The sequence below is a fragment of the Protopterus annectens genome, chromosome 6.part0, assembly GCF_019279795.1.
Source record: "Protopterus annectens isolate FY-2018-M chromosome 6.part0, PAN1.0, whole genome shotgun sequence".
Taxonomy (NCBI): Eukaryota; Metazoa; Chordata; order Ceratodontiformes; family Protopteridae; genus Protopterus; species Protopterus annectens.
This window is the reverse complement of record NC_056737.1, coordinates 1125570186-1125587952: the sequence shown is the minus strand read 5'-3', so window position 1 is coordinate 1125587952 and position 17767 is coordinate 1125570186. Positions and strand designations below refer to the sequence as shown.

The 17767-nt window shown below is 39.8% G+C and overlaps 1 protein-coding gene across 1 annotated transcript in view; it reads right to left on the bottom strand.

Moving 5' to 3' along the window:
- LY75 (lymphocyte antigen 75) overlaps positions 1-17767 on the bottom strand; it is a 3856564-nt gene that overhangs the window by 1335711 nt on the left and 2503086 nt on the right. Inside the window, exon 21 of the mRNA XM_044074746.1 lies at positions 10055-10200. Within this exon, the coding sequence (XP_043930681.1) occupies positions 10055-10200 (146 nt within the window). The remainder of the gene's footprint in view (positions 1-10054; positions 10201-17767) is intronic.

The window sequence follows — 17767 nt, the reverse complement described above, 5'->3', positions numbered from 1 at the left end:
AGAAGGGAGACAGGGAGGTATTATGGGTAAGGGGATTTGCTTGGAACTCGGAGCCATAGCTGGGAAATGTGCCCATGTCAAATCCGAAGCAGATCCAAAGACTCGCAGGTTGAAGAGCAAATGAAGTAAACTACTTCAGATCTACCAGTTTTCATGCTTTCCATTTCTAGCCCATTTTCTTAAACATTTTTCTGCATGTCTTCAGTTATTTAGAACATTAATTTATACTTCCACCTGTATAAAACAGGGGAATATAATATTTTAATACACACATAACATTACACTTTTACATCTTCCCAGCAGCCCAAGATCACACCATTATACTGTTTAACAGTCTTTATCTTGTTACAGTATAAGGCCTGGATACATTATAGTCAAGAAAGTACAGTTGTGCAAGTAAACTTACCAGAAAAGCAATGTACTAACAAATGATTGCTGCAGTAACACAAGCCATTTGGGTTATATCCTGCAAAGGATATGATCACCGAACAGCTTTCATACCTACAGGGAACCTTCCACACACTAACTGCCAGTGGCAAGAGCTGAACCACAAACAGCAGACTGGGCGCCAAAAACTTAAGAACTTAATTGCCTCAAGAAGGAAGGCTAAAGTCCCCAAAGGAAATATGCTAGGAAAAAAGGCAGAATGATAATATAGGTAACTATATACACAAAGGTATATACATCCTCACCTTGACAATACATCAAAAACACAAACAAGGGGAATGGATGGAGAGGATGTCCACTACACTACTCCAATAGTGATCTATTAGAACATATACTGTTATGCTAAGTTTACTTACACAACTGTATTATATTCACCATTAGATCCCTGTTGCAGTAGCCTAAGCTAATTGGGTAGATTACCACAGCTTGGGAATATATAGGGACAAAGAAACAGTTTAAGAATCCAGTAGTCCCAGGAGAATGGTCCAAGCAAAGCTTGCTCTTGACCTGGAAGAGGAATCCATTTGCCAGTGCTTTGTAAAAGTTTATATAGAGGATCAGTTTTCTGCCTCCAGAACACGTCTAGAGCCGACCTCTTTCCAGAAAGTGACCGAAGAAGCCAAAGCCCTGGGAGAGTGGGCCCTAAGCTAGCCTGGAAGTGCCTTGTTATGGTAAGAATAGTAAAATGAAATGCCAAGAGACAACTATCTGGAGATTGTCTGCTTTGACAACAGCTGTTTTTCTCATATTCATTGCAGACAAATAGCTGACTCGCTTTCCTGAAGGATTAACTTTTGTCTTAGTAGTATCTGAGTTGCCTACGGCCATCCAGAGAATGAAGGATTCAAAATTCTTTCTCCCATGTTTTTAGGTTCTGGAAGGAAAACAGAGATTTGCAGACTGGCTCGATGTAAACTTTGAAACCACTTTAGGCATAAAAAAAAAATTGTTGTCAAAGATACCCCATCCTTGTGAAAAATTAGAAAAGGTTGAGTCACTTATAAGAGCTTGCAACTTGGACACTCTTCTTGCAGAAGTCAGAGGAATCAGTAATACAGTTTTCCAAGTCATGAACCTCAAATTAGCCTCATTAGCCAACTCAAATGGAAAATATAGTAACTTTCCTATCACAAAATGAAGATCTAGGGAGGAGCCATATGTTTTTCTAGTTTGACAGATGTGTTAAACCCCTTTCAAAAAATTGCTTGACTTGAGGACAGGTAGAAAGGGGTGATCTAAGAGCTAACAAGCAGAAATGACCAAAAGACAAACCTTGATAAATGAGTAAGAAAGGCCAAGGGATAACAGCTCACACAAACAATAAAGAAGCAGAGGCATCCTAGCCTTAAAGGGGTCCTGGTTCTTAGAAAGGTACAAACTAGAAACCGCTTTCCACTCAGACATGTCAGATTTTCTAGTAGCAGGTATCTTAGCTTCCTTTAGTGCCTGCTGCACATCCTCAAGAAAAAATAGTACCTAAAGACAAATAACTGAATACCTGATGCACATCCTCAAGAAAAAGGCAATTAACATAAGTGCTTTCAGACTGGAATGATCAAACAATTCTGTCTTATGTCTGTGAGGAAGACTGTGGTAATTGCCCTTGAACAATTTCCAAAGGGGGAAAACCACTGTTGTCTGGGACAAAAGGGCATCATCCGGCAAAACCTTTAAAGATTCCTTCTGGATGTTTAGATGAACCCTTGGTATCCTCAGAAAAGGAGGAAAAGCATGCAGGAACATTCTCTTCCATGAGAACGAGAAGACATCTGTATTCTAGACCTGTTTGTAATGAATCCTGGAGCATAATTTCTGTTTTTAAAAGAAGAAAACAAATCTATTTGAGGTATTCCCCACAATTCCTGGAAGACTCAGGGTGCAATTCCCATTCGTGATAGTCTATCCAGATCACGCTCAGCTTGTCTGCTACAATATTCTGAACTAACAGAATATACATGGCCTGAAAAAATCTAACTGAGATGAGTTTCTATTTCCCATTCCAGCAGAGTATTGTCTGCAAATAGGGTAAGATCTGGTACCCCATGTAGAGATCCTGGACTGAGGACCACAGATGATAATCTTCTTGACATGTATGTGCTTTTGTCTGCCTTGCTTGTTCTACAGACCTTGCACTTTCACCTCTTTCAATACAGCTTCCCTCCAGCAAAGTCCGAAGCATTTATAGTAACGGACTTGGGAGGAGGTGCAGGGGGGAAGGGGATACCTGAGCTGAGAGTGAACTCAGTCCACCCACCACAATACTTCCCTTTTCACAAATTTCAGCACTGGAATCTGATAAAGGGTGCTAATGCTGAAACCAGACTGAACTGAGGTACCACTGAATGCTTCTCATGTGATGTCTGGCTAAGGGAATCATGATAATCACAGAAGTCATGAAACCCAGAATTCTGTGATATTCCTTGGCAACTGTCAGAGACTGGAAAAACTCAGAAAGATTCTTTTGTACAGTTCGACTTTTTTCAGTGGAAGAAAAACTCTTCCTAGGGAAGTATCCAGAAGAAATCCCATAAAAACTATTCTGTGTGAAGGGATAAGAGATGATTTCTGTAAATTAAGCTGAAATCCCAGACTGAGCAGGGATTTCTTGACATGTCATAGAATCCTGACAACTGGAAAAATAATCTAGAAATATAAGACAGTTATCCAAATACAGTAAGATGGGAATACCCTGAAGTTAGAAGAAAGCAATTACAGGAGGCAGACACTTTGTAAATACCTTGATGTTGTAGCTATACCAAAGAGTAAGTAATAGAACCGATAAATCAGCAACAGAAAATCTTATGAAACATCTGAAGTCTTTGCTAACAGGAATGTGATGGTAATCATTTTTAGGTCTAATATTACAAGGAAACTGTGTAAAGGAATGACAGATAACAGGGTTTGCAGGGATAACATTTTAAACAACTGGGGCTTTGACAAAAGATTGAGAAATGCTAGAACTTGAACTAGTCTCCAATTTCCATCTTTCTTTGGCACCAATAAAATTCTTGAATAAAAACCTTTGCCCATCTGGTTTGAGGGCATTAGTTCTATGCCTCCCCCCAAAAAACATTTGCTCCAAAAGCAGAAGAAAAAGGGTTGTTTGGTTTACAAGATTAGGAGGAATCCCCTCAAATGGAGGGAGGGACTTCCAATGCAATATATACCACTGCTGAATGATTTCAGAATCCATCTGTCTGAAATGATATGATGCCACTGGAGAAAGATGCAGACCTGGACTGAGAGAGAGATTGCCAGGGTGAAAGGCAGAACAGCCTGAACTTGTTGCATTGTCCTTGGTTCCAGTATGCTCTTTTTTTCAGCCTCCTTGCTTTGCCACTGCTTTTTAAAATCCTGTTTGTATTCATCTTTCTGCTTAAATTGTGTCTTGAAAAAGGGTGCCAGGAAAGAAAGTTTTTTATTAACCGTAGAAAAGCATGGTTGAAAATTTAGGTCACCAGTTGGATCAATTTCCATCTTTCATCAACTCTCTCAAATACCTCAGCAGCAGAAGGACCAGTCTCAGTTTTTAGATCTTCTAGAGTTGTGTACTGCGGTGGTGGTGCTGCGGAAGCGTTGTCACCTCACAGTAAGACACTGTCCGGTTCGATTCTCAGATAAAGCGTCTTCTGCGTGGAGACATGTGTGAATGGGCGTACCTTCGTTGAAGGTTGTGCGTCAGGCCTGGCAATTCGGTATGTAAACATTAACTGCCAATCATTAGCAGACCGGAGTTACGCTGTGGCGACCCCTAACTGGGAAAAGCCGAAAGATACAACAAGATGTGTAAACACAACCAAGCAAATCTTTGCATTACTGTCCCCCTAGCAGAAGCTCTGGAGACAGCATTAGTAAAATAATAAACACACTTTAAAGAGCATCTGATTACAATATGAAGCAGAAACAATCAAGGCATTCAAAGAGTTCCTCACCTCAGAAGAAGGAATGTTAACAGTTAACATTTTCATGTTATCAAAGGAAATACGTAAAAATTCTAACAACTGAGCTTGAAAGTTCAAAATTCCATAATATAAGGTAGCAGAAGAATAACCTTTCTTCTGAAACCTAAAATTCTAACAACTGAGCTTGAAAGTTCAAAATTCCATAATATAAGGTAGCAGAAGAATAACCTTTCTTCTGAAACCTATCAAAAACTTCTTCATCCTTGTCAGGGGAAGTGAGAGTAGTAGCATTAGCAATCTGTTTAGCAATAGAAGTTTTAGATAATGAAATAACTGCAGGTCTGCTTTAGGATTAGAAAACATACATTGATGAGTATGAGATAGTTTGTATATTCTATCAGACATTTTAAGAGCATCAGGTTGACTGCCAGACAAGCAGTTAAGAAAACATACTCTAAAGCTTATAAAGCAGGAGGGACAGTTGCATACTATGTTGCGTTCAAATGTAACAAACTAATACTTTTGCTGGGAAATAGGGATTTCATTCTGATCCCACTGAAATACCACATCCATCTAAGTTAAAGTCTTTGAAAAAGACAGCTCTTCTGTAAGAAAATATGAAACCCTTTCCTCAGAATTCAAACTGTCAGCTTGTGGAAAAATCACTGAAGAATGACATTTTTCCTCCTCCAATTCCTGCTCTGCTGAATCAGAATATGTGTCAGAATGAGAGGGAAATGTTTTTATTTATTTTATTTTTTTTGTATTTTAAGTAAAGTGAAAGGTAGAATCTGAAATTTTAAAAGCAGAAACTAATTCCTTAAAAAATCCCAATAAAGTCTTTCCTGCTCACAGTAATAGGAACTGGAGAAGAGGCATTTTTTCTTTTTTCCTGGGACACTCCCTGGAAGAAAAACAGATAGTGGGAATCAGATACCCTAGTCTGGCTATGTAGTAAACAATCACCTGCACCTTCCCATTGTGGTTATCCCTTGTGTGAAGAGGACAACCCTACAGCCATACAGGATATGTTTGACTCCTGGTCCTTAGTGGCTTCTTGAGGAACTACACCTGAGAGATTGAGAAACCATGACCAGCCACAGCAGTCACCCATCACTGACTGAGGCAATGAAGAAGACTGTTTGACACCCAAACACTCCCTAACAAATTTCTTCTTCTTGCAAATGGGGAAGAAAGAATCAAAGAGATCAATACCTACTCTGTGGTCCAACTGGAAAAAGTGGAGCATGTGAGAGTTGGTAAATATCCTGAGAGAAAAGTAGTAATTTTGAGGTTAAAAAAAAAATGACAGTCCCCCAAAGCACAATGTCCTGTCCCCAATACACTAATTGAAAATAAATATGTAGAAACATAAGTCAAAAAACAGATTTTGCACAGGACTTTCACACAAGAATTCACAAGTTAAAAAAAAATCCCCATACAAGAAACGAAAGTCCATAAAATATAGTTTTTCTGCAGTAAAACTAATAATAATGCCACAGAAAAAAAAACATGTTTTTCCTCACAGAAATGAAAAAGTAGAAGTTTTTCCCCAGTGGGGTATTTATCTGCCCAGCTCTGTTTGCCATCAAAAAAGCTGTGAAACATTTAGCTCACAAACTGCCTTTGTATGTGGCTCTTCTTGAGCCACTGGCAGACATGGCATGTAAAAGGTGCACTCAAGCTTGGAAAAACTGGACGGTGCTCATATCCTGGGCAAGATGTAACCCAGTCAGCTCACTCTACAGCAACAGTGATCTAATATTGAATGTAATCTGCCATTTGGTGAAGAGGGTTAAGGGTACGAACTATAGTTTATGTGGTACTGGGTGAGATTCTCTCAGTCCTCAGTTGCCTACTGTGTGTCAATGAGCAAGTCACTCCTCCAGACAGGGTTTGGGGAAACTGGGAATATGCGCTAGGCTCCTTAATGCTCTCCTAGACTGCAAGCCCAGTATCTACCTATGAACCTATAAAGTGCATTCTTACTTCACTATGACAAGCATAAACAGCAGTGTCTAATAAGGCTCCCATCACATATGTAAAGCATCTCTGTATATGTTACAGAACTATACAATATAACACTGAAGTTTACTTCAAGACATTTATTACAGACATTTTACTAAAAACAAATACATTTTTCTTTAACAGTCACGTCTTCATTCCCTTCATTATGTTAGTGACAAACTGGGAATTAAGCTTTAGAGTTCCCAACCAATTTAGTACAGTCAGCAAACTTCCAATCTTTTAGCCACATCTTCTTGCAAAACCACATTCCTCATGACAACCCTTCAGTTCATGGATATAAAGCACTTTACAATTTTTCCATTTATTTCCTAATTTCACATTATTACTGATCTTCGTCCTTATCACCTATACCACTCAACACCCTGGTTTAAGTCTACATTTTCTAGTCGGCTCCTGTTTTTTCTGTTGCTCAATAATTTTCCTTTAAACAACGGAAAATGTTTCACTGGCAAGTTCTCTCTATGGGGTTTGCTACTGTCAGAAGAATGAGAAGCAGAACCCCCCTTCGGCTTACTCACTTGACTCAGTCTTTTGCTGAGTAAACTTTTATTACATCCTTAGACTGCTCTGCATGCAAAAGTGCATTTTATTCTTCAGTGAAATATTTTAAAAACAGTTGGATATAGCAAGTACAATCTCACACTGGACTCTTGATTCCCTGATTGCAGGGCTACACTTGCTTTTCTTCTGCCTGATCTACAATTAATAATCGTTCTTCAAACACTCTGGTATCCCCAGTTTTTAATATTTTTTTCTTCTGCCATGGTTTTATCAGGAGTGGACAAAGGTGTTAGGGAAATAAAGTTACCATTATAAACTGATGAGGGAGGAAAACTATGGCGCTAACAAACTTATTGAGAAATAGCAGTATTGCCAAGTGACTACAAGCGGAATCCTTCATACAGTTTCTACAATATGTCGCAATGACAACTATCTTGTCATTGTCAGTTTCATCTCATCTGTGCAAATTCTCTCAAAGCTTAAATATTTTCTAAAAAGGACCAGCCAATTTGAAAAGTTAAAATACATTTAACAATAGATAATAAAAAAAACAAAAAAATACTAAATATATATTTACAGTAAACACTTAAACACCAGAGTTTCATTCAGAGGGAATATTAAAAATAACACAGATGGAAAGTTTCATACAGTTATAGAAAAACAGTATTTAGCAATATCTCACTATCTATTCTTAATTGGCTAAAAGAATTACTGTTCCCTAGTTAAGTTACTTACTGAATAGAGCACAGCAAGATAATGTGGGTGAGTGGTCCTTGTTGTCAGCTCTAAGACAGAATACAGAATGCTGAGAGCAAACTCCTACTAATATCTAAATATTAATGTTGGCTTACAGAATGACATCACACACATCTGGTCATCTGACTCTTTCCCATGCTATCACCAACACTACAAGCGGACAGGATTTTAGCACCTATGTTTACCATACACACAGCTAGAGCTTTGCTCTGATCTCTTGGAAGTCATAAAACCATAAAACCATTTCATTCTTCCTACAGGAGCTACCAACTATTCTTTGGCACAGACACTGTGTCTCTGGTTCCATTTGAAACTGTGGGATAACATAAAATAATTTAATTTCAAGAATATTTTGCAAAGTCAGGTGAATTAAGATTAACTTCTTCACTTTCAGTATATGCTGCTACAATGTATACATTTAATTCAGTTACAATAATATGTGTACATTTCTTTTCCTTCCAGCAGGGTGCACTGTCGATACACTTTAACCCAAGCAAACCTCACAAATACATTCTCAGCGCAAGCATCTATACAAATCAGTTTGATATACAAATGACATATAATTGTTTACAAAATTCCAAATGACCTATTTCTCCTGGCATGGCTGGCAGTAACAATAAATAATCATTGTCTTCAAACACTCTGCTGTCCCCAGTTTTTAATATTGTTTTTCTTCTGCTATGATTCTGTCAGGAGTGGACAAAGGTGTTAGGGAAATAAAGTAACCATTATAAATTGATGAGGGAGGAAAACTAAGGAGCTAACAAACTTATTGAGAAATAACACTATTACCAAGTAACTCCAATAAGCAGAATCCTTCGTACAGTTTCAGCTATGTGTTGCAATGACAACTGTCTTGTCATTGTCAGTTTCATCTCATATGCCTTTTATTTTCAACACCACCTTGAAATGTCACTGTCCAGGTGTAAGAATCAACAATGAGAAAAAAAAAAAATTACTGGCTGGGAGTATTTTTCCAAACCATAATCTGTATTATGAAACAGCATTGATTTGGTTTCTGGAATGGGAAGGGATTTAATTTGTTCCAAACTGGCTGTTCTTGTCCCAGTACCTGTTCAGTCATGCAGCATGATTGGTGGTGTACAGGCATACAGTACAAGCAGACTAATGATTTTACCTTAATGATTCGTACACGTTGCACCGTTATTAGAAGCAATTCAATGTGTGGAAATGCTGGCAATCATTAATGTTGCTACTGTTTGTACTATTTAAGAAAAGTGTACTTCTTAATTAAATAGTGACATCTGGCCTAAGGTTTGTCAGGATGATTGCTGAGTAACTTCAGTGGGACCTTAATAACTAGAAATAACAGTAGCAAACCACAGGAACTATTTTCGGAAAGTTGAGATATTCCGCCACTTCCACCGCTTTGTTTTAATACTACATTGCAAGAAATAATCTGGGATACCATCAAACTTATTGTTTTCCAGACCATTTATTCAACAATAATTCCCCTGACCAATCCTGATTAAAAACAAAGAAAGGAGGATGTTGGCAGGGGTGAGATCTTGCAAACACAGGACTCAAGTGAACATCAGACTCAATTTGTCCAAACTGGGTCTTTTTTCAGACTCTTTGGCATTGGATAATATGTTCATAAAAGTATCTGTTAAGCACCGTATGATTTTTTTTTTTTGGCAATGAAGGGCACACAAGGAACAGACAGATGGCAACGTTTTGGCCACATTGTGCCATTTTTTTTTCAAATGATGACCTTGTTTCTGTGATTCGCTCAGCTTCTAAACCATCACCTGAAGCCTTACCATCAATGAATCCTCTGAAAATCAGTTGTTCGAGAGTGAATCTTTTGGGGGAGGATGCAAGGCCAAATCCATGAGCCAAGATTATGGAACCAGAGTATACATATGTAATCCACAAAGTAATGAAATCCTTTATCCCTAAAGCCTAGTCTGTCCCTGGAGACCATCAAGCAGTCATTGCATTAGTTCTTAGTACAAGGTGTTGGCGCAATAAAATCACCAAGTGGGCCTACTTGTGAAGAATCTTTAAAAGTTTCAGCTTGACAGGCCTCACAGTGTTCGATGTGATGAACTAATGGAAAAGTATTTGAAAATACTGGATCTGCCCAGTCCATCTGTAAGCATTCTTATTGACATCAACTAATGTAGGTTAGTCAAGAAAGACCTGGCAGACCCAATGATGACTGCTAAAAAAGCTAGACTGAGCACTGCCACCAGCAACTTAAAAGTCTTTCATTGAAAATTTCCTGCTGACTAGGACAACTTAATGAAAATCTTTGATTGCCTGTCCACCGAAGCATGAAATATTTATAAACAGAATGAAGAAACAGACAAAAGTGGCATTTTTGAGGCATACAAAGAAACTGATGGCAATCAGTGTAAAGAAATGAAGAAAGCAAAAGCTCATGGTTCTGTTACCTTTTGTCCAAAGGACACCCAACCTGCAGGACATGCTCCTACTGGTTTTTGTGGAGTCTGATAATTAATATCCAGCATTGAAATGTTTCTCTTCTCACAAACAAATGGATAGTATTGGTTGCAGTCCATTTCTCTGTACGTAAAGTCTGAAAAACAAATGAAATGTTTGAAACATGAATTTCTTAAAACAAAATACTCTGCCTATTTGATTCTTAATGAAGGCATTAACAATCACTTTCTTTTCTTTAGCCCATCTTACTTGTGTTGCCGATGCACACCATCTGCTTCATAAAGCACTAATTTAAGTATAGCTTAATGCTGCAAATATTTAGGATTTTTTAGAATATAAAATGAAATGCACACATAATGTCATTTTTAAAACAGACCACTAACTGGCTGTCTCTAATAAAAATAAAAAATGTAAAGAAATCAAAACTGTAATGACTGTTGTGAAGAGCAAAACTATCAATACGGTAACTATTTTGCAATCTGTACACATACTTACTATTATAGAAGCACTAGTTAAGGGCATTATGGCTATGATGTACAAGCAATTTCATTAACATGATTGCCTTGCAGTAACTACACTGTAGCAGTTACATTATCAAACAAATATCTTGCTCTCCAAGTACATGACAAACATTAAACAAATACAATTACTCTTGTTATTTGAGTTCAGTAGCAGCATCGTGGTAATGGTTGATTTGGGTCCTGGTATTCATACACATAATCTGCAGTCCACATGTGAGGTCCACTGACATGGTGGGAGCATGTAAAATAAGGATGAGTAGTGCCCTTGCCATGCTGGTGTATAGTAGGGCCCTGCCATGCAACCACAGATATTGGTCCACCCAAGAAGCACCATTGTATTCTCCTGTAATAGACACTCTCTACTCGATATACAGTCAAAGACAGACAGACAGACGCACACACATGCATACACACACACACACACACACACACACACACACACACACACACACACACACACACACTGTCAACTCACAGACAGGCACACAGACACGGCACCCACTCCAGACCACCTACTCATTGGACAGTTGCCATCTTACTTGCTGCTGGTGAAGCAATGCAGCATAGGTCTGTGGACTTCTGCAGTCATGAAAGCGCCAAATTTAGTAAAGCTTTGAACCAGTTGCTATAAGAAAAGGACTACCTTTCCTTAAAGATCATGTATAAAGCTGTGAAAAGACCTTGTGGTTTTGCATAAAAAAGTGGTTGCATACAACCTTATGTAAACAAACACTTTTTTATGTGAAAACAAAAGGTTGTTTCACACAATTTTATAAATAAGTTTAAAAACTTCCTTCTGAAGACAGAAGACTAAACTTACAAAGCAGTGTTTATAGTACTGATATTAATGGATGGGCAGGAGGCACTTATGTTACTTTGGGTTCCAGCTCTAATTATGCTGGATTAATGTACTTGTGAATTAGTTATGTTAAGTTTTGGCCAAACTGTTAATTTAACAGTATGGCAATTACATAAGTGAATCACAATTACCCAAGTTAACCCAGCATGATTAGAGCTGGAACCCAAGGTGATACAAGCATCTCCCACCTTGCCCATTCCTATTAATGCCATAAGTACATCTCGCTCTTTTTTTTTTTTATTGAATTAACACTTGTGACATAGGCAAATTTATATTTATACATTTATCCAAAAGTAATCGAACTGCATTAGCAAACATTATACTTCACATATGTTGCTATATATCAACATTACATAATTTAATCCCTGCCCCTTTTTTAAAGAAGAAACATCTTTATTAAACCATCACTTATGACATAAGCAATCATACATTTATATAAATGAAAACAAACCACATCAATCAATGCAGGTTTAGTCTTCTGTCTTTAGAATGAAGTTTTAAAACTAGTCTTTCTTAAAATGCTGCAAAAAATAAGTTATGTTCTTACCATAATGTTCCAGCTGTGTTGATCTTCATCTATTCTTGATAGTTGGGGTTATGGTTCTGATCCTCGGAACCAGTTTGGTTGAAATATAGCGCGTGTCACCCAAAAAACTCTCGAGCTAAGAGTCTACCCTCAATGCCCCTCTCTAAATTACCTCAGATTGAGTTTACAGACTTATAGAAAAAAATAGCAAGAAACTCAATAAATGAAGAAGCCCTGTCCAAGGTGCATCCTAATAAAACACCCAGGATAAAGGTGCACTCCTCGAGGAAATTATAGAAGGGGGAAGGAGGATGGGATGCCAAGAATAGATGAAGATCAACAACACAGATGGACCATTATGGTAAGAACATAACTTCTTTATCTGATGTTGTCAGTCTTCATCTATTCTTGACAGTTGGGACAGAGTCCCCAGCTACTTTAGATCCTGGGTGGCCCTATGGAAGGATATTCCTGAGAACCATAGAACCAAAAGAGGCTCTTCCCCTAGAGACCAAATTTAATTTGTAATGAGTAATAAAAGTATGTGGAGTAGCCCATGTTCTGCTGCACATACTTCACTCATGGAAGCGTTAGAATGGAATACAGCTGAAGTGGCCACTGATCTGGTGGAATGTGCCTTCACAGGTGCAGGTAACTTGAGATTGTTTTTATTACAAACGTAAGTAATAGAATCTCCTAACCATTTTGACAAAGTAACCTTAGAAACAGATTTTCCTAAAGTTGTGCCAGAAAAGGATATGAACAACTGTTCTGATTTCCTAAATTCCTTAGATCTGCTGAGGCAGAAACGTAATTGTCTGTGAACATACAACAAGTGTAGGCAATATTCCTCTTTGTTGGAAAAATTGGGAAAGAAATCAGGCAAGTCTATGGCTTGATTAATGTTGCACTTTGAAACCACCTTCGGAAGAAAGGATGGACTGGTTCTGAGAGTAACTCTATCCTTATAGAAAATTAAGTACAGTGGTTTTAAACATAAGGCCATTAATTCAGACACTCTTCTTGCAGAGATTATAACTACGAGGAGAAGCGTTTTCCAAGAAAGGAACTTTATGTCACATGTCGCCGCTGGTTCAAAGGGGGTAAGTACCAGTGATTGCAAAACAACAATCAGGTCCCATGGGGATAGAGGATCTTTAAATGGAGGCCTTAATTGTATAGTTCCCTTGAGGAACACCTTACATAGTCTATGTGAAATTAAAGGGAAATCTCCAAAACCATTATGGGAATTAGAGATGGCAGCTAGAATGACTAACTGTGGAAGCAGAAGCTCCTTTAGTAGAAAGGATGTCCAGAAACTCTAAAACTTTTCCCATAGGAGCAGAAAATGGGTCAAGACCATTACTACAAGCCCAGACTGAAAATCTCTTCCATTTACTAAGGTAGAGCTTCCTGGTAGATGGTTTATGCAATGCCAGCAAAAGTTTTCACACCGAGGATGGTATATCATTATGCCTGGTGACTATCGGAATTGGAGGAACAAAGCAGTTAGCTTGAGACAGTATGTTTGGAAATGGGTTCATAATCCATGGGCAGTGAACTAGATGAGGCCATAGGAAGGGAAACCAAATTTGTCGACGCCAGTAGGGTGCAATGTGGATCACTTTGTTTCTCAACCTGGCTGCTTTCTTCATAGGTTCATAGGTTAGTACTAAGCTAACTGCCCTTGCGAGCCATTTTAAGCCTAGCCAATTATCCCTTGTGAAACTCAAACCCTGCACCTTGTGTTTGTAAGGCAAACACCTTAACCATTAGGCCACTCTCCCATCCCCATTTCTTGAGAGAGTGGGATCACAGGGAAAGGAGGAAAGGCATAGAGGAGACCTGGGAGCCAATCGAGGAAAAGAGCATCTCTTGGGGACTCCCCCTGAGGGAGGTGGGATTAGGGCAAAGTAGTTTCTGCACTTGTTTTGGGGTGATGCAAAAAGATTGCAGCAAGGCTGGCCCCATCGACATAAGATCCTCTTCGCTTTATCGGGATTGAGAGACCACTTGTGAGGCAGTAGAATGCATCTGCTTAGTTTGTCCACTATCATGTTTGAACTCCTCGGAATGTGTGTTACTATCAGAAAGCGGTTGGAGGCAATGGCCCATTGCCACACTCTGCGGGCTTCTCGACACAGAGGGTAGGATTTGGTTCCCCCTTGTTTGTTGATGTACCAGACTATGGACATGTTTGTCTGATTGGATTGCAATCATTCCTTCAGGGAGGACAGATTGAAAAGCTTGCAATGCTAATAGCACTGCCCTCAACTCTAGAATGCTGATATGAAGATTAGCCTCTATCGGGGACCAAGTGCTTTGGACTGTCCTTCCCAGATAATGCTCCCAAGCCTATCTGGGAGGCATCTGTGGTCACTTGGGTTGAGGAGGGAAAAAGGGGCAGCCCATAAGGATTTCTTTGGATTTCATTGACCAGGATAGGTCCTTTTGCAGTGACTGGTGATACAAATGGGGTAGTTCATTGGATGGGTTAGAATAGACCATTGATTCGCAAGAAGCCATTGCAGTTACATCATGTGGAATCTTGCTAGCGGGACCAGGGTAATAGCTGCTGCCATGGACCATAACGCCTGAAACACCAGTAAGATTGGTACTTTGTTTGGGCATAAAATAGAATGTACTTGGGACTTTATCTTCTGTAATCTGTGAAGGGGGAGGGGAAGCTACACATGAGAGGGTGTTTAGACGAGCTCCTATGAAATCCATATCCTGAGAAGGAGTCAGTTGAAAGTTTATATGATTGATTGTGATGCCAAGATGCAGGAACAATTCTAAGGTGAATTCCGTTGTATGAAGCAGATGTGTGGTGGAAGGAGTGCTTAGCCAGTCATCTAGATATGGAAACACACGGAATCCGTGCAGTCTCAAGTGAGTTGTTACTCCTGCCATGCACTTGGTGAATACCCTGGGGGCTGTGGTGAGACCGAAGGGCAGCACTCTAAGCTGAAAGTGACTGGCTCCTAGCCAAAAGCGGAGAAACCTTCTTGAGCGTTTGTCCATTTTTATGCGGTAATACGCATCCTGAAGGTCTATCAAGCATATCCAATCATTTTCCTCTAGAAAGGGAAGTATTGACTGAACCGTGATCAACTGGAATTTGAACTGTTGAACAAATTTGTTTAGAATGCTGAGATCCAGAAATGGTCTCCAGACCCGTCTTTTTTGGCACTAAAAAGAACCTCAATTAAAATCCAGATCCTATCTAGACTGGTGGGACTTTTTGGATGACTCATTTTTTCTAACTGCTTTTGTATTTCTAAGGCTGCTTGGTCCCACTAATTGGGGAGTCTTATTTGATTTCTTGGATAAACAGTGAAGGGAATAAGGTAACCTCTGGTAATAATTCTCAGTACCCATCATCTGTGGTTATTTGTCACCAGACTGTTGGATTCAAAGAAAATCTTCCCCCGACTGCTTTCAGAGGTAAACAATCTGGCCCCCTTATAGGAGTGCTGATAGGGTTGGCCAGAAAGAATCTCTGGAACCCTGATTCTGCGGGCCACTCCTTCTGCTAGGATGGTGTCTTCCATTAGAGCTCCCCCTCTCCACCACGTCTGTCCTGGAAAGGCCTCTGGGACTTTTGGAACCACATCTTCCCACTCCTTTGATTCCTAATATAGGATCATTGGCAATTAGAAAAACGTATGCCCCCTGCATGACAGGTTCTTTCCATCTTTCTCACACCTGGCTAGAGTTTCTTTGACTTTGTGGCCAAACAAAGGGGATCCATCAAAAGAAACATTGATGAAGGAAGACTTGAATGTCTCCACAAACCCACACATCCAAGCATGTCATCGAATTGAAACACCTGAACCAACTGACCCAGTTGCCCCTTCGGCTACATGTGCAATGAGCCTCATGGATGAATTAGAACTAGAATCCAGGGTAGCTAACTGGGAGGCCACTTTTTCCTGGACTCCCTCAGATACAGCTCCTGCTAGGTTATCCAAAAGCTCCTTGATCAGATCCCTCTGGAGCCTAGTGAAATGTGCCATGACATTCAAGGACCTAAGGGTGAAGGTTGATGACACATTAACCCACTTTCCAAATCTGCCCATCACTCTAGATTCCCGGTTAGGGGGATGAACAGAGGAACTTTCCTCAGCTAGTTCCTTTTTGGTGGCAGCCGCCACCACCATGGCATCTACTGCTAGTCCTTTCGCCCAGTGCTGTTAGTCCTCAGGAGCAGAAAGTATTTTGTCTGGTCTCCAGAGAATTGGTTCTATTGAATCAGGGGCCTTCCAAGCCCACAGAACGATCATCTTAATAAGATCTTCAGTGGAAGGAGTCACCTAGAAAGTAGATGGGCAAGCTCCAAAGGCTTGCAAGTACACAGATTCCTCAGAGATAGGGTCTTTTGGCTTAGGATCTAAAGGAGACATCTTCTGGGGGTGACTAGGGAGGAACCCTTCCCATCACTGAAATCCATGCCCTTGGTGACGGACTCTTCAGGGGAGTCCAGGTGTTTCCTCTTACACAACTTCTTCCAAGGGGGCTCTTCAGTGGGAATATCTGATGAGGACTTGGTAGAGGAGTAATCCTTAGACAGAATATCTTGCATCCTTGGAGCTTGCTGTCTGGGCACTGAGGTTGGTGGAAGCTCCAGGTAAGCAGGGGTCATGGGATGAGACTCAGGTAACACAGCAGCCACCTGAGAACTTGTGGTGGCCAAACCCCTCTACATAGCTTGAAAGGCAGGCCCACCATGAGGAGGGATGGGAGCCTGGAACTGAGATAAACTCGGAACCAACATCACACCCCACCCCGAGAGACTCACCTCTAAAGCCAGAGCCGAGGAAAGACCTCCAGCCGTCATAGTTCAAGGAGGTAAGGACAACTCCGAATAAAAAACAGGAGTTGACTCAAACTCCCCGGACCTGACAGAGTAGGAACGTCAGTTCTAAAGAGACTATAACAAAATCCGTGGTACCACGTTAAAAAAAAAATAAGAAAAGTTACGTAACGATTAAAGGGTAGAACAAAATGGGTAATAATTGCACAAAAAGATCCCAAAATCCGCTGTTTACAGAAGACGCAAAATACATGCAGTCGCAGCACGCGACAATATTAAATATTATTCAAAATGGGTTAATAAGTACGAATTCAACAAAAAATTAGAAAAATTCTCGCTTATCAAACTTGTCAAACAGCTCAAAACTGATTCCAAAGGTCGGGTGAAAAAACAACGTAAATTAGGAATTCCTCAGGCACACAGGTGGATTGTGGAAGTAAACCGTAGGGAACAAAAGAACAAAAATTCAAAAGCAATGTTTTTAGATAAGGAGGATAATAACTTAGTAATAGTGTCAGCACCTCCACCTCCCTTACCGGAATATGAAGCAAGAGAACAGGTTAGTCCACCCCCACGATATCCTGTGGTCACTGAAGATAGAGATATTATGAAAATAAAACTGACTAAAATTAGAGATCCCATTGAGACCAGGTTTCGAACAAAGGCAGGTAACTCAGATGAAGGCATCGAGTTATGGCAAATGGTTAAAAATTCACGCTCTATAAGTGAAGAAGAAATATGCCCGCTTATAGAAGTACCCAACCCTCAGGCAGGTCAGGACAATCAGGACCCAACTATTCTAGTGTATAGACCAAGGACTCTGGAGGATATCCGGAAAGCCACTGAGGGAATTCCCCATCCAAAGGTTAATTTTAGAAAAATTCTCAGAAGATTTACAAGGAATGAGGCTGAGTTATAATTTAAACGGAGAAGAGGTAGAAAAGGTAGTTAGACAAATTGTAGGGCCTGAATGGTATATGA